The sequence below is a fragment of the Equus caballus genome, chromosome 27 (assembly GCF_041296265.1).
Source record: "Equus caballus isolate H_3958 breed thoroughbred chromosome 27, TB-T2T, whole genome shotgun sequence".
Lineage (NCBI taxonomy): Eukaryota > Metazoa > Chordata > Mammalia > Perissodactyla > Equidae > Equus > Equus caballus.
The window spans coordinates 25472526-25492509 of NC_091710.1; the positions used below are offsets into that span (position 1 = coordinate 25472526).

The window sequence follows — 19984 nt, forward strand, 5'->3', positions numbered from 1 at the left end:
CAACCCATGGAACGAGAGAAAATATTCACAAATCATCTATCTGATAAGGAACTTCTATCCAGACTATATAAAGAACTTGTACAACTCAATAATAAGAACACAAGTAAGGATTTGGGCAAAGGATTGGAATAGACATTTCTTCAAAGAGGATATACAAATGACCAATTAATGCACAAAAAGATGCTCAACACCACTAGTCATGAGGAAAATGCAAATCAAAACGACGATGAGATACCACTTCACATCCACTAAGATGACTGTGATAAAAAAGGCAGACGACAGCAATTGCTGGCGAGACTATGCAGAGACTGGAACCCTTAGAGGTGGGAGTGCAATATGGTGCAGCCCCTTTGAAAACAGTTTGGCAGTTGGAGTTACCATATAACCCAGCTATTCTACTCCTAGGTATATATCCAAGAGAAGTGTCCACACATCTACACAAAAGCCTGTCCAGGAATGTTCATAGCAGCCTTATTCATAAAAGCCAAAATGTGGAAATACACCAAATGTCCATCAACCGAGAACTTAATAAAGAAAATGTCCTGTATTCTCACAATGGAATACCATTAGGTCATAAAAAGGAATGAAGCGCTGATACATGCTATAATACGGATGAATCTTGGAAACATTATGCTAAGCGAAAGAATCCAGTTTCAAAAGATTACATATTGTATGATTCCATTTATATGAAATGTCCAGAATAGGCAACTCTATAGAGACAGAAAGCAGATTAGTGGTTGCTTAGGGCTGGGGATGGGGTGGAGGGATGGGGAGTGACTGCTAATGATTCAAGGTTTCTATTGGGGATGATGAAAATGTTCTAAAATTAGATGATGATGATGATTGCACAACTGTGTAAATATACTAAAAACCACTGGATCGTACGCTTTAAATGGGTGAGCTTTATGGCATGTAAATTATATCTCACTAAAACTGTTAGAAGAGCGTGTGAGTTCATATGACAGAGTGTGCGTGTGTGTGCGCGCGCCCGTGAGCACCACGTTTGGACAGGGTGGGGCGGCACAAAGTTGGCTCCCTCTGGCCCCCACAGACCTCCCTGCTTGTGGGTTTGAAAACCAAATTATAGGTTCGGAGGCCACAGAGCAGCTCTCCCTGGGTCCTCCAGGACTTCCAGGGTTCATCAGAAAGCGGGGGCTGGCTGAGAAGTGGGCCAGAACACCCCCGCAGGTATAGAGGTCATGGCGGGGTGGGGGTGGGGGGAGAGGTTCTGGTGGCCCCGAGGAAGCCCAAGATGGTCCTAGCCTCCCTTCCACTCCCCGTGCCGGGGTCCTCTTGTCTCTGATATCATCCAACCGCTGTTCATTGAGCACATGCACTGTGCCAGGCATCGGGGCTACAACGGCAAGCAAGAGGGCTGTCCCCAAACCCATGAGCCTCCCTTCCCGGGCCCTCAGCTGCACAGGGCCTAGGGCCGCCTCTCTGCCGCATTCCTCCCCAGTGTGAGCGAGGCTGGGAAGGGGAGGAGGGACCCAGCCCGGCGGCCTTACCCTTGGCCCCGCCCACAGATTAATGGAAACCACCTGGCGGGTGAGCGGCACTCCACCCCCAGGCCCCCACTCGCCATCATTCCCATGAGCATCTGCTTCTAATGAGTGCCCCAGCACCGCTGCATACCAGCCCCCGGGGCTCATTAATCTCATTAGGCAATGACAAATCATCCTGGGGCTGACCAGGCTCCCCTCCCCAGGCCCTCTCCTCCAGGCGTGCTCGAGCCTCTGGGGGCGTGTGTCCACATAGATCCGCTGGCTCGCATGCACGCCCAGCCTCCCTCCCTTGGCCTCTTCTGCGGGCTATTTGCCCTGTGGCGAGCTTGGTCCCCGGTCGGGGGGCTTCTCCCTGTGACTGGGGCACCCTCAGAGCCCTGGAAAGTCTTCTGGGGGCCGGCTCCCTGTTGTGAATGCAGGTGGTGGGGGATCTGGGCAGAGATGCGAGGGACCTGAGGAAGGAGCCGACAGCGAGCCCTTTCGGCGTGTACCTTTCAACTATACAGGACAGCCTGCCCAAGGCTGGGGAACTCTGGACAAATCCTAGCACTAAGGGGTGCCCGATGGGACATCTTGCAACTTGGAACTCTGCTGAGAAGGGGACGGCCATTTACTGAAAGACTGCTGTCCCGGGCTCTCTTCCTAGTTGAACCTGTCTACGCCCATGACAACCTGTCAGGGAGTCATGCATTGCCCCGTTTTCCAGACGCGAAGCCCTATGCTTAGACAGACACCCAGAAGGTAAATGACAGGCAGGATTCAATCCCAGGCCACTTTTTGCTCCGGAGTAGACTTCTGTGCCCTTTGATGACCCGCCCTCTCGCCCTAGGAGTCTATCCTCTAGGCAACAAATAGGCCTGTCCATGCTGAGGGTGGAGGCGTCCAGAGAGGGTGTTCAGAGACCCGGCCTCACACACGCCCGGGTGCTTCTGCACACTCCTGGGCTGGCCACGAACTCTGCTGGACCGTTTCAGGTTCTCTCGTCCACCCTGCCTGGCTGCTAGAGCCCCACAAGCTGTGTCCCCGATCCCCACCAGCACCCCCAGCCTCTCTGGAGCAAGCGTCCTCTCACGAGATGGTCTCAGGCCCATTCCCGCGCGGCCCATCTCTGCATCCCTCCGCAGCCTCAAGGCCCTGCACAGCAAGCGGGGACCACGCAGGCCGCCTCCCCACACAAGCTCACACTCGTCCTGTTCCCAGAGGCCAGAGGGGCGCCCAGCACGGGGAGGCAATGACAGTACTTTCTGGAGCAGGTCCGACCTACCATTTCAGTGGCTAGACTAGGCCCCCACCCTCCCACCGGACTTGCAGCACATGGGCTGTGGGATGTTAAGCTGCCATGGACTCAGCTGTCCAAGCCCGGACGTCTGAGGCAGACAGGACAGAGAGATCAGTGTTTCCTGGCACCAACTGCATGCCAGGCCACCGCATCTCATTTGTGATGAATAGGCCCACAGTGTAGGGGTCATCTGGTCCACTGGTTCCCAACCCTGGACAGGCATGAGAATCGCCTGCATACCTAGTAAAAATTTCCCAGGTCCCTTCCGACCTGATAAATTCGCATCTCCAGGAGTGGGGCATGGGACTCTCCCGCCCCTGACATAGTGAGATAGTGGTTGTGACGATGAGTTTTATGTATCCACTTTGCCAGGCTCTAGCACCTAGTAACTTAATCAAACACTAATCTTGATATTGCTGTGAAGGTATTTCGTAGCTGTGGTTAACATCTACGATCGGTTGACTTTAAACAAAGGAGATTATCTTTGGTAATATGGGTGGGCCTCATCCAATCAATTGAAGGACTTAAGAGCAAAAACAGGTTTCCCAGAAGTTCTTCCTCAAGACTGCAGCATTAACTCCTGCCTGACTTTCCAGCCTGCTGGCCTGCCCTGCAGATTTCAGACTTGCCAGCCTCCATAATCATGTGAACCATTTCCTTAAAATAAATTCCTTTATAAAGAAAGAAAATCACTTCTTTATATATTTTTTCTTTTTTTTCTTGAGGAAGATTAGCCCTGAGCTAACATCTGCTGCCAATCCTCCTCTTTTTTGCTGAGGAAGACTGGCCCTGAGCTAACATCTGTGCCCATCTTCCTTTACTTTATATGTGGGACGCCTGCCACAGCATGGCATGAAAAGCGGTGTGTAGGTCTGCATCCAGGATCCAGGCCGGTGAACCCGAGGCCGCCGAAGTGGAACATGTGAACTTAACCACTGCACCACCAGGCCAGCCCCAATTTCCTTATATTTTTATGTAAAGATACAGGTGCACACACATACGTATCTCCTACTGGGTCTATTTCTCTGGAGAACCCTGACTGATACAGTGGTGATTGGCCAGGCTGGAGACCCTGGGCTCCTTTAGCCCCGGCACTGCCTTTCTATCCCTGGGAAGCCGTGGGCATGTGCTGACCACAGCACAGGCCTCTGCACAGAGACCTGCCCTCCTCTGCAAAGCCCAGCCACATCTTTGGGCTCTCTGATCTTTTCCTTCTCGTGTAGCACTTGTGGGTATCACACACACACATCAAAGGATCATAGAATTTTAAATTCATAATGCACCTTACAAATCATCCTGTCTCCCCTTTTTACAGATGAGGAAACTGAGGCCCCAAACCTGGCGCCCTTGTTTGCGTTGCTCTGACCTCATCTCCTACCACTTCCCAGTCACGCTGCCCTTCTTCTGTTCCTCAGACTCACCAGGCCCAAGGGCCTTCCCGCTGCTGCTCTCTCTGCCCCTCCAGGCTCCTCCCTCCCTTCAGGTCTCGGGCTCAGTCACCAGGCCTTCCCTGACCTCCCTACCCCCCCTCCCCCATTGCTTTCTATCCCCCTCTCCCTGGTTTGTTTTTCGTTGTGGCACTTCTCGTCTCCTGACCCATGATACATTTATTTGCTATTTGCTGGGTCCCATTAGTAGACGGTAAGTCCCATGAGGGCAGGTACTTGGTCTGTCGTGTTCCCTCCCAGTGTCTAGGACAGAGCTTGGCACACGGTGGGGGCTCCATAAGAATCTGTAGAATGAATGACCAGATTGATTCCTAACAGAACGGGGGCTCAAACCCAGGGTTCTGAATTCTCACTCTAGCACTCTCTCCCGTGCCAGCGCTCCTTCCATATCACGTGCTTTAGCAGTTAGTTGTTATTCTTTGACTGTTCTATTTTTCTGATTGCTCTCCATGCTTTGAAGGCACCTGCTGTGTGGTGCTGGGGAGAGGAGTTGATTCAGCGTGTTGGCCGGGGTGGAAAGGAAAGGACCATCTTTTCCTCCTGATCTGCAAATTTACCCCCATGAGACTGAAGGATGAGGAGAAGGGGGTAGACCCAGTGGTCTGACTGATAAAGCGAGAGGGTAAAGATGGAAGATGTCAGCGAGGCCACAAAAGGCTCAGAGTGGCGCTCGCTCGTGCTGAGAAGGGAGACCAGCTCGGGGTGGGGCAGGGCAGGGGCTGCAGACAGCTGCTGTTTGTCTTCCTCCAAAAGACCTCTAGAAGGAGCATCTGGTTCCCTGCCGCTCAGCCTCTGAGGCCAAGCCTGGGCTGCGTGTAGGAAGCACAGCTCCCAAGTGCTTAACTGCCCTGGGAGAGAAAACCTTGCCCTATTTGTTGGTTCCAAGGAGACTTTTAAATAGCCACTTGGTGGCAGCCCTTTCTCCTTGTCTGGACCACCCATCCGTGAGCAGCAGAGCAGACGGTCAGAGGGAACTGGTCACGGAGCTGCACACAGCACGGTCAGCATCCTGAGACCCCCTCCCACCCCAGCACGCGCCAGATCAGACAGAACACGCTCTGCCTTTCTGCCCCAAACTTGAGTTTGCCCTTTCCCACCCCCGCTAACCCAGCCGGCCATCAAGCTTTCCTCACAGGCTTTCCCTTCCCCTGTGAAGACTTAAACTTGAGATTGGTGTGGTGGTTAAAGATCTAAACACCAAGTCAGGTAGATATTGCAGCTCTACTACCCTTGAACTCTCCAGCCTTTGCTGACCCCTCCTTTGGACTCTACAGAAACACCAGCTTACTTAATTCGAATATATATGGCTTTGTCTGTGGTCTCCACTAGGCTGTAATTTCTTTGGCTCTTTGAGAGCAGGCTTCACACCTTGTTCTTTTGTATCCTCCCTCACACTGATCCAACCCTTTTAGGCAAAATGGTCCTAGAGGGGCAGGGGCCCTGTGGGAGGGCTTGGGAATGCCCAGTGGGGTGCGAGCAGAGACAGGAGGGAGGGGATTGCAGGTGGGGGAGATAGCAAGGATCAGGCTCCAGGAGGCACGGGAGGCCCGGGCCTTCTGTGGAGGAGACAGGCCCCAAGGCTGTTGCAGAGGCTGTGGTTCCGGAGATGCCAACTGAACAGAGACTCGAGAGAGGGTTTGATTCAGTCCCCTGATCTGGCAGGTTCAGTGACCTGCCTGTGACCCGGCCAGCTCTCCAGCTCTGGGAAGGAGGTTCTTTCAGGCTAGCAGGGCCCTTGTGGACCTATGTCCAGCGCCAGCCCCCTGCCCCCGCCCCCGGGCCTGCAGGGCAGCCTGCGGGTGCTGCTGTGATGCAGCTCAAAGCAGGGTGGTAGGGGTGGAGGGCCGGGGAGAGATTTGGACATGATCCGCTTTCCCCACCCTCAGCCCAGGGCTCTGGCCCCTTGAGGCTTTGTTTGTGGATGGTTTTTAGGGAACGAGGGAAGAGGCCTCAGCACCCCACAGGCTGTCTCAGCACTCGATGCTGGGCCCCTGGCTGGGAGGAGGAGGCGGCTTCTGAGCTAAGGGGCTCAGCCCTCACGGCTAATTGCTCATTAAACAGCGTTAATGAGCTTCCCTTGGCCCCATCTCTGCCCAGACCAGGGAGGTTTCCCTACTTTCCTCTGCTGTAGCTGGTGGAGGAGCTTGTCCCTCTGTCCCAGACCAGTCCCTCTCTGCCCTCCGCCTGGTGGTCCAGTCCTGGGCAGGGTCCCAGTGGTTCTGACACTGGGCCCTGCTTAGCCAGCAGGTTCTGGGTTGTGGGGTCCCTCAGCAACTGGTGTTCCTCATCCTCTCTGAACTGACCTCTTGCCCACGACCACCATCCCCCACGTCGCCCCGGCGCTTACAACTTCTCCAGCAGAGACAGTCCCAGGAAGGATCCATTCCGGAGCGCAGTGATCTTGTTGTTGCCCAAGAGCCTGGAGGAACAGGAGAACAGAGACAGGAGAACGGGCCGTTACAAGCTGGGAGGTGTGGATGCAGTGAGGATCCGGTTTCACCATTACAGCCATGTTGCATTCTGTATAAATGGCGCCCCTTGAAGTTAGGCAAGGCAGCAGCCCCACCCTCTGCTCCAGGAGATTATAGGGGGAGCCAGTGAATGGTTCAGGCAGAATGGTCAGCCCACTGAGTGCCAAGGCAGACATTTCACCTGGCCTGGGTTCCCCCATGGCCTGGACCCTTGGGCTCTGTATGCAGGTGGGCTGAGCTGGTGCAAAGTTGCAATGCCCCCTTTACCCCTTGGAACCACAGGGCCAAGCCCACAGCACCCCCTTCCTGCCTCCACAGCTCTGTCTTGCTCCAGCCCTCTCAGCCCAATATCCTGAGGATGGTGGTGAGTTAAAGGCCTGAACTGGGTTAGGGCTCCGGCAGGTGGAACAGGAAGCCCAGCAGGTACAGGTGGGAGGAGCTGCCTTTTGTTAGGGTCTCCAACACTCTCTCTGAGAGCTGAGGACCTCACCAGAAGGGGGCCACTCCCAGCCCTCAAAGGCCCCCAGCTGAGGGGCCCTGAATGCCCTTGCCTCCCCAAGCCTGTCTGCCACCTGGACAGCAAACTGATAGAGCCGCAGGCCTGGGGGAAGCCCAGGCCTCAGCCTCCACCTCTGCCCCCTCAGATTTCTGTTTGTTTGTTTGTGTTTAGGGGAGGATAGAAAAGGCCCCAGGCTTCTGACTGAACCCACTCTGCCCACCCACTCAGCCTTTCTCTGCCAGGCTCCCTGCAGGGAGGAGGGAGTTCCACACCAGCCTAAGGCTGCATCCCTTGAGTTAATTGCTTATTAAAAAGCTTTAATGAGCCTCTCAGCCCAAACTCTTGCCTGCCCTGGGCTGAGGAAAAGGATTTCCCTTCTGCTCTTAGCAGTGGGCCTGGGGCCTTCTCTCCAGTGGGCTGGACAGTACGGGAGAGGGTAGGGGCTAGGGACCAGGCATGAGAGGAGCTGGCAAAGGGACCCACCCCAAAGCTTCCTGGAAGGGGGTGGGTGGCTCTGCCAAGCCAGGCTGAAGAGAGGACCCCAGACATCTGACGTTCCAGCCACTCCATCTTTAAGAGGCTCGTGGAGGACAGACAGCGGCCAGAATGGAGGCAAGAGTGGAAGGGGAGCTTTCTGGGTCAATGAGAAGGGCTAGAGACATCATCTTCTTCCTCCTTTCCCCCCTCCCAGACAGACCCCTCCTACCCCTCTGGTCTTGGCCTAACAGTCCCTCCAGTGGTGGCATTTCCCAGCAGGGTCTGAAGGGTGACCGTGTGCACGGGTTCAGGGAGCAATGCTGGGTTTCCGTAGTGCTTCACACACACATGTAACATTATCTTGATATTTCAAAAAACATATCACCTTGGTCATTATATGACCAATTAGAACTTTTGGGAACCCCTTTATTCTCATACTTTTATTTCACATGACACATGGTGGTGGTAAGTCACAATCTTGTCAGTTCTCGGGGCCTCTAATTGTCTCATTCAGGCCCTGGTGGGGCTGGGGTGGCCTCCTCAGAGGTGACGGGCTCTTGACGGTGTGGCTTAAATCAAAGCCTGCCTCACCTCATCTCCAGTTCATTCTCTTCATATGCCCCCAGAATCTGAGGTTCAGAGGTTGCATTAAATGTCGCAAAAGGCAAGAGGACCCCTCAGTATCCTTAGGGATGTCAGGGAGGGGTCCTGCAATGTCAGGAAGAAGGGCGGAGAAAGGGCATCGTTTCAGCCTCCCTCCCAACCCCAAGGGTCTCTCCTAGGCATTGCCCCCTCCCTGAGTTCATGGGATGAAAAAGGACGGGGATGCTGATGAGTGTGAGGGGCACAGGGGAGAGGTGGGGAGTATGGAAGGACAGAGGAACAGGGCTGCCGATCGTCACAGCGCTGCCCACGGAGGGGGAGGCCTGAGATAACATTTCTCTACCTTGAGTAGAGTGCAGACCTGTTGAAGGGAGGGAAAAAATACTTCATTTTCTGTGAATATGTCTGAGGATTCCAGTTTGAGAAACACTGACTTTAGAAATGAAAATCTTACACTATGAAAAAGCCTTCTAATAAAAAATTATCCCAAAATTATCTACAAAAGATTTTGTTTAAAGATCATTGAATTGCAAACAGAAAATTAAAAAATTCTCCAACTCCCAAATCCTCAAGATTAAAACCAGGGATTCTAATGTGAGAACCCTGTCCAGACAGGTCTAGAGGTGACATTGCGGGGGTGCCCCACATTCTCCAGACTCTTTGGCCTTTAACCTTTGAACACCTTTCACATACCCCAAATTCTTTAACCCGGAGCTGGCCAATAGAAGTACAAAGTGGGCTGCATATGTAATTTGAAATGTTCTAGAAGACACATTTAAAAATTTTTTTAATTGTTATTTTTAACAATGTATTTTATTTAACCCAGTATATCCAAAATACTATCACTTGAACACATAATCAATATACGAAATATTAATGAGATATTTTCCCTGTTTTTGTACTAAGCCTTCAGAATCCGGTATGTATTCTCCTCTCCAGCACAACTCAGTTCAGGCCGGCCAGGTTACAGGTGCTCAGTCACCAAGTGTGGCTAGTGGCTTTAACCCTGATCTAGTCTCCTTGTAGCCAGCACATCCCCAGAAGGAAGTCTGGGCTGCTTGAGAGACACCGAGGCAACCGGAGTGGTGTGTGCATGTCTGTGTGTGGGGTGGGAACAGAGCACAGATGGGGGACCAGCCCTGAGGCGGGTGGGGATAAGCCTCTGGCCCAGGACAACTCATCTCATGGTGTCCCACCCAGCTCCGCCCTGAGCCCAGACCCCCTGCAGGCCGGGCCCCTCTCTCTCTGAGGCAGCCTCTGTTTTGCCGGGGAGGAGAGGGCAGAAGGGGGGTCAGCTGCAACCCACGCTTCCGGCTTGGCTGGCCCCACGCAAACTCCAGCCCTGCAAGTCCTGAAATGAGATTTGTCTTGTGGCAGAGAACACGTCCCCGATCGCCCGCCCTCTAAGCCACGCACACAAGCAGGAACACCAGGCAAACAGTGTGTCCTCCTCTCCTGCGTTCTCGCCACATTTCCAGCTCTTGGACAGACCTCAGGCAGCTATCTGTATGACTCAAGTCCCCAAAAACCCAGAATTGGATCTTTTGACCTTAATAACCTCGACAAGGCTGAGGAAACTTTACTTTAGACCCAGATTATCCAGAGAATGGCCTTGATTGCGCTTGTTGGCTCAGTTCTCCAGAGGGGCCTCTGGTGGCTCTGGTCAGGAAGGGGGCAGTGATTTGGGACAGAAAGTGCTTGGGACTGGCGTTGCTACGGACAGGTAGGAAGCTGGCAGTTACAGGGCTGCGAATGGGGTAGATGAAAATACACACACGCAGCCTCATCCAATGAGAAGAAAAATGTTCCCACCACTCTAGGCTGTCTCATGGGAGGAAAACGGTCAGGGAGGCCCCAGCGATTGGGCGGGGAAGGAGGGAGCCTCCGCCCCATGGTTCTGTCTAGCGTCGCAGACACAGTGTCAGTCTTGACCCCATCTTAATGGCCACCCCCACCCCCACAGACTCTCTCAACCTGCACGAGCTCTTCCCTCTGCAACAGCACAGGGAGCTAGCCAGGTGGGTTTCCTTCCCAGCCCTGCCAGCCCCGCCAGCCCCGCCTCACAGGCCTCTGGCTCGCCCAGCCCAGCATCTTCAGCTTCTTTTTCCCTCCTTGTCTACAGCTCCAACATCAAATTTTCACAGGAAGGGGGGCCAGTCCCTGGAGTCCTCTGTTCTCCATCCCAGAGTCTGAAGTCTGGCCAAACACAGGGGGCACACCAAGTCCATTCCAGAACTCTCTCCTAGCTAGGGTCCTATTTTAGGGAAGAGAAGCAAGAGGAGTTACCACTAATGAGGCTGGAGGCCAAGGGAGCGAGTGGCTGGCGTCTACGGGGAGGCTCTGCGGCCTCTGGGCAGCCACAAGAACTCACCAGATCCCAGCCCGACATCAAAGATGACCCCGTAGGGGTCGTGTGGGCACTGCTCCGTGGCGTGTGGGGCCAGCACAAGCCTGACGCAAATGGTTCTCACACGTACAGGAAGAGCCATAGATGTCAGCCCCCTGCCCCACCCCAACAAGCACAGAGGTGAGGGCCCCATGTCTGGACACTGGGGAATCGATGCTCTCCAGGGAGTCAGGGCCTGGAGTTTAGGCCATCGCCAAGCTGTCTGGGCTGGGAAGGCCTGGTCTCCAACACCTGCTGCTGGCACCTTGGTGGTGTCTTCGGGAGACCATCAGTGAGGGGGAGGAGGGTGGCCTCCTTGCAGGTACCAAAAAGGCCTCAGGCCCATAACTGCCCTGAACCATCGAGGTGACACTGGCCTCCCAGCCCCTCCTGCAGGCACAGTGCCCAGGGCCTTCGAGCATTTCCAGGGCTCGCAAAGATGTCTGAAACCTAAAAATCATTGCCTCTGAAATATAAAGGCTACACAACGGAAATTAATAAATGCTTAACTAAATAACTACCAAATGCCATACTCTGTCAATTAGCAATAACTACGTTTCACGAAGGACCTGGGTGCATTTTAGAATGGATGATATGACAGTAAGGCCTCCATTCGTGAGACAGCCCCTGGGCCACAGGCCCTGCTCTGACCCATACCCTGAGGCCAAGGGCTGCCCTCCTGTTGCTTCCCTTTCCTTCCGTCCCTGTGCTTGTCTGCAATCCCTTCCCTGGGCTGGAAGCCTGTCCAGTCGGCCCTGAACACCTGCTGGTAGGAAAGGGACCCATAGGGCCTTCCTTCCCCAGGCTTTAGGGTTGTCCTGAGACAACCTCTGATCTCAGCTTTGAAGCTGCACTGTCCAGGCAGGGCTGAGGTCAAGGTCTTGCCATGGCTCCTACACATGGGGCCTTCTTGTGCCTTTTCTCTGACCTGCCCTCTACAAGGGCATCCCATCCTGGTGGTGAGCAGGCAGAAGCACGAAATCGGGGTGGGAAGGGGAGGACTAACCCTGAGGGAGTCTGCAGCCTGAAAATGGTGCTCCAAGTGTTTGGGACAGGTGGAAGGTGTGCTTTGATGGGGACGTGGGGCCCCCAGCACCCTAGCTTGAACATAAGGAATTGAGTCTGCTGTGTTCCTTCACATGTACGCATCCATTCGTTGGTTCTCCAAACCTACACTAGCAGCTATTGGAAGGCGGAGGGAGGTGTGTCAGGACGGAATGTGTGTGTCCACCTGATGTGAGGAAGCTGGGAAGTTACTCCCAACCCACCTTAAACACTTCCTCCACACATGGCCTATAATCTCACCACTGGGTAGCCAAGCTTTTGGGTGAAGAAAGTGGGTTTCTTTTTCAGTACAAATACAACTGAAAGGATCAATTTGTTATCAGTCTTTTATACCTAAGTATAAATTAGTCCTGTACTCTTTCCACCCCGGATGCTTTCCTTGGGAGCCCTGAGGCCCTGATCCTGCCCTGCTTTGTGAGCCTGTATCTAGTCTCCAGATGAGACTGTCAGGCCCTTTAGGGCAGAGCCCAGGTTACTCACCTCCTGGCGCTGGGCCGGACACAGCTGGCTGAAAGAAGGGATGGGTATGTGGAGGGGCAGAGCTCCAGGGAAGGTGGGGGTGGTCAGTGGACAGAGATGCTGAACCCCAGTTTTCCCACATCAGGGGACAGCTTCCTCCTACCGCCACTTCCCCCTCACCGTGCCCCGACCTGGCCAGTCCTGGCAGAGCTCACTCGTGACACCTTGGAGAGTGTCCCATCCCTCTGGGAGCTGACCTGGCTCCAGGGTACAGTTCTCTGGGACACCTTCCCCATAGGGGTCGCATAGTTCCGAAGCTGTGCTGTGTGTGGTGCAGGAGACGGAGAGGAAACATTGGAAAGAAGGCTTTAGGGACCATAGGTCTCACTTTTCCTGAGTCAGTCTGATTTCAAATATTGCACAGTGAACTCATACAGTGGTCCCCTAGGTACACTTGCACTTGTTGGGCTATCATTGGGGGTGGCCCCCTTTTCCCTGGCTCGTGGATACATGGAGGAAGTGGGTTAGTGTATCTCCCCTGCTCTGTCCCAGGGATGATGTCTCTGAGTGGTCCGTGTGGGGAGAGGCTGATGGGAGCAGGAGGCCTGGGGTCTGGCCAGGAGCTGTGTGGCCTTGCGCAGGGCAGCCCCTCTCTGGGGGGTTTCTTCTCAGAAAAAGAAAGGTCTGGACTGACTTATATTTGATGGCTTTTCCCAACCTGGATACCCAGTCTCCCGGAGCCTGAGGGCTAGAGTTTCTGCCACACCGCACGGTTCCAGCAGGCAAGGAGCTCTGGGGTGAGGGTGGGGGTGGGGGTAAGGGGTGGGCGCTCTCAGACCTTCCCTTCCCTTTCCAGCTGGGAGACGTCTGGCCCCTCAAGTTCAGGCTGGAACTCCCTCCTGAGGCCGCTCTCTCTCTCTCCCCGGCTGTTCCCTGCTCCTCTGTGACAGACTGGTTCCCCTGCCCCTCACCTGGCCCCATCCATCTTGCACACCCCTTTGCTCCCCCATCCCACCTCTCCCCACTCCCAGCGCTGGGAAAGCTGGGTCCTGGGAGGCTGCCCGGGTTAGCTACACTCCACAGTTTCTCTGCTCCCCCACCCCCATCACCAAGTCCTAAAAGCAAAGGAATGTTCTGGAGTTTGGGAAGGATGGGGGCCCCCCGGAGGAGGGAGGAAGGGGAGGAGGCAGCTTTGTCCTGTCAATGTCTGAGCTCTAAATAGCACAGAGCAGCTGGGCTGGGGGAATGAAAATAAACAGCCCCTCGGAGCAGCCCCTTCCTAGCAGTCACCGGATTTTCCTTCAGCCCAGGGCCATTTCCCTCCTCTCTCCACCCCTGCTCTCTGTCTGGTCCCAGGGAGGCACGGGGCAGTCTCCACCTCAGGGTGACAGGGAGTGAGGGGTCCTGATTCAGGCTGTGTGGCATTGGGGAACTCGCCTCCCCTCTCTGGGCTTTGGTGAGGAGAGCCCACTGAATGGAAGGACAAGGATCAACCCAGAAGTGGCTGGAACTTTTTCTCTCTCAGGAAAGAGTTCTTATCCCAATGACTCCCATGTGGCATAAACTTAGAAACACTCTCTCCCTTTAAAAACATGACCCCAAATTTAAGGGTCAATTTATGGTTAGGTTCAGATTACACTGGTTTGTCTGTGCCTTTGGGGGAAATTCTCAGACTCACCCCCAGGACTAGGGGATTGCCCCCCCATTCCCAACATAGAGGGGTGATCCATGCTAGCCAGCAGGAAGGGACTTCCTTGGGGATCAGGAGTAGCTGGGTTCATGCACGCTTCTGAATAATTCAGGCCAAATGACCAGTTGTGGGTCCTGGTCCCATTGTGGGGCTCAATTATAGGTATGTGTTGTCTTTGGAGCACAGCACGATGGCATCTCCAGTCTCTTCGGTGCAATGAGGACTCAACCAGTGAGCCCAGAGGGCTCTGTTCTCTGCCCAGTGCTGGCCCTGAGCCGGGACCATGGACCCTGACATCCTGCACCAGAGGGAGCCCAAGGGGCAGGAGTTTCCAGGACAGCGAGGAAGGGGCCGGCTGCCTCCAGCTCCCCCAGCAGGTAGGTGGGAAGAGTCAGGGAGAGACCTGGATTTCTTCTGGGCCCCTCACTTCAGATAGGTGGGAGTCCAGGAGCCCACATGGGGGAGGGGGGCTGCAGGGAGACCCTGCCTCATTGAGAGGGACGGGGAGGGTCAGGGAGTGTGTTGCAGCCTCCAGGCTTCCTCCCACCTTCTGTCTCCTGCCTCTTCCTTCTTTCTCGTTGCTCTCTCCCCCTCCCCCTCTCCCTCACAAAAGCTCTCTGTACACAGCCACTTCCTCTGGCTGCTGTCTCTGAGCCCAGACCTTATGAGAACCATATGGGGGAAAGAGGGTGGAAGAGAAGGGGGTGGAGAAGCCGGCGTGGGCCCGCCCCTCCAGCCAGCATCTTTCCACTCCCCTCAGGCTGTGTGCATGGCAGTTGGCACACTTTGCCCCAAACTCCCCTGGCTGAATCCTGGGGGCTGGGGTGAGGGGCACTGAGGGAAGGGCCCAGTCCAGAGCTGGAGGTCCAGAGGGAGATCTGTGCTCAAGAACCTCCTCCCTGAGGCTGGAGCAAGCACAGGGGCTGTAAAGGGGCTGCCCCTCCCCCCCCCAATGGTGCTCCTGAAGACCACCAAACACAGCGAGAGGACTCAGCCACTGCTAGGAAGTGTGGCTTTGTGTGGCAAAGGCCCCTTCTCCCCTATGTGGGCAGCCTACGTGGTGGGCAATGTCCCCTGAAATGGGAAGCTGAGTGGATGAGGGTTTGTCCACTCTGGAAGAATCCTGAGTGACCCATCCCATGCCCACCCCCCTCCCCAGCCAGCCTTGGAATGTTCCCAGGTCACAAGGGCCTGGGACCTGCTGGGAAGGAACTGGTTTTTTTAAAGCACCTTTGTGCCCACTGGGTCCAAAGTCTGGCCAGGTGAACAGGGAGTCCCTCACCTGAGAGGAATGCTAAGAAAACCCAACTGGCTAATCCTGATGCTGGCCTCAGCTGGTGTGTGACTGTCAGCAAGACACCAGCCTTCTCCCCTCCCAGCCTCAGTCCACTCAGCTGTCAGAAGGAGGGGCTGGATTTGCTAGTCTCTAAGGCCCTTTCCAGCACAGACATTCTAGGAATTTATGACTCTGCCTGGTCGCCTCTGAGGGGCTGCTCAGATGTCCTGAGAGGTCCTCATAGGAGATTTCCTTCTGGAGTGGTCTAATATCAGTCCTTGCCTTGAAGTCTCTGTCGTCCCCTTCCCACGCGCTCTAACTCCCAGAGCTGAGAACTGGAGGGCAGGCCAGTCAACGGCGCCCAGGAGTGGGTGGGGGTCCAGAGGGTCCAAGCCACCCCCTACAAGGCCCTTCCTCTCAGAGGAGGCCCACACAGTCTCCCGCTCTGGATAGGAGCATTCGTGCCACAGCTGCCCTCTGCACTGCACCGTGAAATTGGGGCGTGGGGTGGGACCGATGGATCAGGAAGGAAGCCAAGAGTTCTGCTTTCCTGGAAAACTGCAAATGAAAATCCAATAGAGGAAAAAAAGCAAAGGGCGGGGTGAGGGGCAGTCGCCTACAAAGCAGAAGGCAGAAGTGGAGATAAGGGCGGAGGTGGAGGCGCGGCAGCGAGGTGAACAGGCCTGCTCACAGGACTGAACTGCTTGGAGGCCTCCAAGGGCCAAGGGCCGCAGGAGGTTCCCTGCAGACAGGCCCCTCCTCCAGCACTTTCTTTGCCTGAACAGTCTTAGCACTGGCATCTGCTGGGCTTACCAAGGTGGGGTCCCGAGGTGAGTCTACAGGTGAACAGGTGGTGTGAAGGGGCCTGGGACCTGGTGCAGGAGGGAGGGTAAACCACAACGCAAAAACTAGTGGCTCAAGTCCTGTCGTTTGCACCAGGTGAGAGGCTAAAAGGTGAGAGGGGAAATTTGTGTGGGAAAAAAATAGAGCAAGGAGGAGGAGTTGGGGAAGACTGCTGTGCTCTCAGCCTCTTCCTTAGCTGCCACCCTTCTGTTCCTTCTTTCCTCAAGACACTTGTTGGGTTAGGGACACATGTGCTGGAGACGGAGCGCCGAGAAGAGAATGCTTGCCCAGCTTCTGCTGAGGAACTTGGGCTCTTTTTCCTTCAGAAGCCAGCTGGGGTGGGGTGGGGAGCAGCAAGCAGGATTATGTGGAGCCTGGGGGCAGAGCCTAAGAAATACATCCGTGGCTGGGATTCAGTCACCCCCAGGCTGACAAGCCAGCAGGCTCTCAGGGGCTTCTCTGGCCTGCCCTGTCTGTTGTCCCTGTGAGGATGTCCAGCCAGGTACAGAGGGCTGTTCTTTTGGAAAGTACCTGAAGCCAGCTAGGCCTGGGATGAAAGGGGGGGCCCTTCCTCTGGGGACAGTTTGGGATGGGAAGGTGAGGCTGCAGTCATGGTTGCTGCCACCCTGTCACAATATATTCTCACCAAGAGCTGGCCCCCCTCTCTCCCGGGAGTGGCGTCGATGGGAATTAGCCATGGCTGGAAAGCATTAGTTGCCAAATCATTCTAAGATGTACTGCAAAACCACCTTTTAATGTTCCCCCCCCTGCTTTCTGCCTTCAGTTTGTTAGGATTCTCTAATCCCAACAAACAGACATGCAGAGAGACAGCATCCCTCATACGTGTGTGAGCACAGCCACAAGACTGAGCATACACACACACCTCTCTCGGAACTGAATTATCATTGCCCAGCGGAGACTTGCACAGACACCCGGCCAACTATCCACACAGCACGCATTTTTCTCTTCCAGAACTGAGTGGGCTGGGGAATGCCCAGGCCTGTCTGGACCCTTCAACACCAGTGGACACTCAGAGGGAGCTGGAATGAGCAGCCACAGTTGCCTTCCCAGGCCATGGCCATATCCCTGAGCTGCTGGAACGTGGGAGAGAGCAGACACACCACCTCCACCCACCTAATGCACACACACACGCACACCCCCCAGCTGGAGAAAATGCAGGCCAGGCGGCCAACGTCAGAGGCTGACCAGTCGTGTCCTGTCAGGAAGCAGGCAGTCTCTGAACTCACCCAACCAGAGGCGTTACTGTATTGTTCTGGACACAATCGGATAGACTGTGAGCCAGCCCCAACCCCGGGCAAGGGGCGGTGGGGAAACGGTCGCCACTGGGGTCAGGAGGACAGGGAAGGGGAAGCGGCTTGTAGGCTGGATCCAGGGCAGGAAAAGAAGGGGCCACCCCTAGGGCCGGACCCTCCACTCCACGGCGTGCGTGGAGCTCCGAGCACATGGTCAGCACAGGAAATCGCTGCGGTGGGGAGGGGTCGCTAATTCTGCTGCGGTTGCGGGGACTTCAGACCCTCATCCAGGAGGCTTGGGGTCGGGCTGCGGCGCAAAGAGCCGCGCTCGTTGCCAGCAAAGTGAGGACTTAATAAGGCGCTGGCTGAGAAGGGAAACGGGATGACGGAAGGAGGCTGGGAGGCAGCCGCCTTCCCCTCAGCCAGGTTTCTTTCTTCGCAATCTTTGCGCGCGGAAGTCAATCGAGAAACAGCCAAAGCTCGTGTTGTATTCAGAGGAGAAAAGGAAGAGGGAGGGTTGCAGGACCTAGCGCAGGGCTCACATCACAGATGCTCGCGGCGGCAGAGGGGCCCAAGAGAAATCGGGACGCCCGGCTCTCATTCAGACCGAAGAGCCCGCATCCCAAGGACAGACTTTTCCGAGCCCGCCCTCCCGCCTGCCCCATGGAGACGGGCTGGAAGCGGGACTGGCAGGCTCAGGGGACGGATGGGGCGCCCCCCACTGGAGGAGCCAGGCCCGCCGGGTGAACTGGGAGACTCCTCCAGTCCGGCCCCGGACGCGTCCGCCGTGGTAACGGTCACCTACTGGACCGCGGGCGTCGGTCTTTTCCTGAGCCTTCTCCCATCCCACTCACCGTAGGTCCCCAAGTCCGCAACACCAGCCAGGCTGGAAACTCGAGGGGCGTGGGGGTCCTGCCAGCACGCATTCCACTTCACCTGCGCAGGTGAGTGGGCGCCTGCAGTGCCTCTCTCTGGGGGCGCACCCGCTCCCCGAAGCCCCTTCCTCCCTCCACACTCCTGGAGCCCTAAACTTTCCTCTGCCTCTCCAAGCGCCAGGACTCAGGCCTGTCCTAAAGTGTCTGAAGTGGCGGCATCGTCCCGTCCCCCTCTTCCCACTCCTCCCGTCTTGTCTCCCTTCGGCACCCCGTCGAGGCTCGGGCCGGACCGGCCAAGTAGGGTACTCACAGGGTAACCGTGCCGTTAGGCAGAAGGCCGGGCTCAGGAGGCTCCGGGAGGTCCCCGCCGCCGCACACCACCCTCCTGCGCGCCGGGTTGGGGGCGCCGCCGCTTAGTCCCTTGGGCCGCTCCCCCGAGCACTTGCAGCTGCGGATGGGGACGGGGCAGCCGGGCGCGCCCCGGGTCTCGGGCGTCAGGAGCAGCAGCCACGGCAGCAGCGGCAGCAGCAGGCGCGCGGGCGCCTCCCGCATCCTGCGTCCCCCGGCGCCCATCAGCCCATCGCCCCGCGGGGACCGACAGCGCTGGGGGCCGTCTGCGCGCCGGCCGGAGGGACCCGGGCGTGCGGGAGGCGTGCTCAGCGGGGGCCCGGGGCGCCCGAGGGCGGGGCGGGGGGCCCTGGGCGGAGGCAAGCCCTGGGGTCCCCGCCGCCGCGCCCCGGGGGCATGTCCGGCGCGCGCCCCGGCGGGGAGGACGCGGGCGCGGCTGTCAGCGCAGCGCAGGCGGACCCCGGCGGCGCGGCCCGAGTCTCGGCGCCGGGCTCCCGGGCCGGTCGAGGCCGGGCCCCTCCGCGCCGCCTGCTCGCCGAGCGCTGGGCTGGGACCTAGCGGATCGCGCCGGGCTCCTGCTGCCGCCGCCGCCGCCGCCGCTCCGTGCCATGGATGGAGGCAGCTCGGCGCGGCGCCGCTCCCGCCGCCGCCACCCCCGCCCGCCTCCCCGGAGGGCGCCCTCCCCTCGCCAGCCCGTCCATCCGCGAGGCCCTAGCGCCTCCCGATCCGCAGCCAGGCCGCTGCCCTCCTCGGAGGAGAGCGGGCCCGCCGGCTTGAGGCCCCGCGTGGCCCGTGCACCGCCCTGAACCTCGACTCCTTCTCCCTCCCGCCGCTCTCCCCGAGCCGGGACTCTTCCTCTCCACCAGCCGTCTCAGACCTCAAAGCCAACCGCCACCACTTTCCACAAACCCTCCCTCGCCCCTGCTCATCTCGCCTGCACCCGAGGCTTCCGGGCTTTCAGTGACCTGCGGGTTTGGCCAGAGACGTCTGGTGCTCCATATTTGGGGCTGAACTTTGTTCTCTGCTCTGGGGTTACTGAGCTTGGGCTTCCCTCGGCCCCTGACCTGATGGGCCGGTCTGGACGCCGGCTCTCCCTCTCACAGTCCTGCTCCAACCACTGCAGGATACAAGCCGGAGACCAAGGAGGCTCAGGCCGTCCTCGGCTGCGGCTGCGTTGACCTCGCCCAGCGGGGCGCGCATGTCATTCGGTCAAGGAGGGGTCAAAGGCCAAGGCAGACCGGCTAGCTCTGGCCTCCTATCTTTTCCACCTCCCTGTGCATGTGTGTATTTGGGGGGCAGTGGGAATGAGGGAAGCGGAGAAGAGGAAAAGCAGGGATCTATGCCAGCCAGGGCGTGGAAAGAGCACTGTGCTTTGGAGTCAGGAGACCCTCATTCTAGACAGCTCTGTCTGACTTTGGACACAACCCCTAACATCCTGGGGTATCTAATCTCTGGGGTCTGAATGGGGCCCTGCCTGCCCTCTAATTTATGGGCGTGAGTTGTGGCA

The 19984-nt window shown here is 56.8% G+C and overlaps 1 protein-coding gene across 1 annotated transcript in view; it reads right to left on the reverse strand.

Moving 5' to 3' along the window:
- The window catches only part of ADGRA2 (adhesion G protein-coupled receptor A2), a 34583-nt gene extending 15458 nt beyond the window's left edge, over positions 1 to 19125 (reverse strand). Inside the window, exons 1-2 of the mRNA XM_001915625.6 lie at positions 18440 to 19125; positions 6580 to 6651 (exon numbers count right to left, since the gene is read on the reverse strand). Coding sequence (XP_001915660.6) covers positions 6580 to 6651; positions 18440 to 18702 — 335 coding nt within the window. The 5' untranslated portion in view covers positions 18703 to 19125. The remainder of the gene's footprint in view (positions 1 to 6579; positions 6652 to 18439) is intronic.
- Positions 19126 to 19984: the final 859 nt, after the last annotated feature.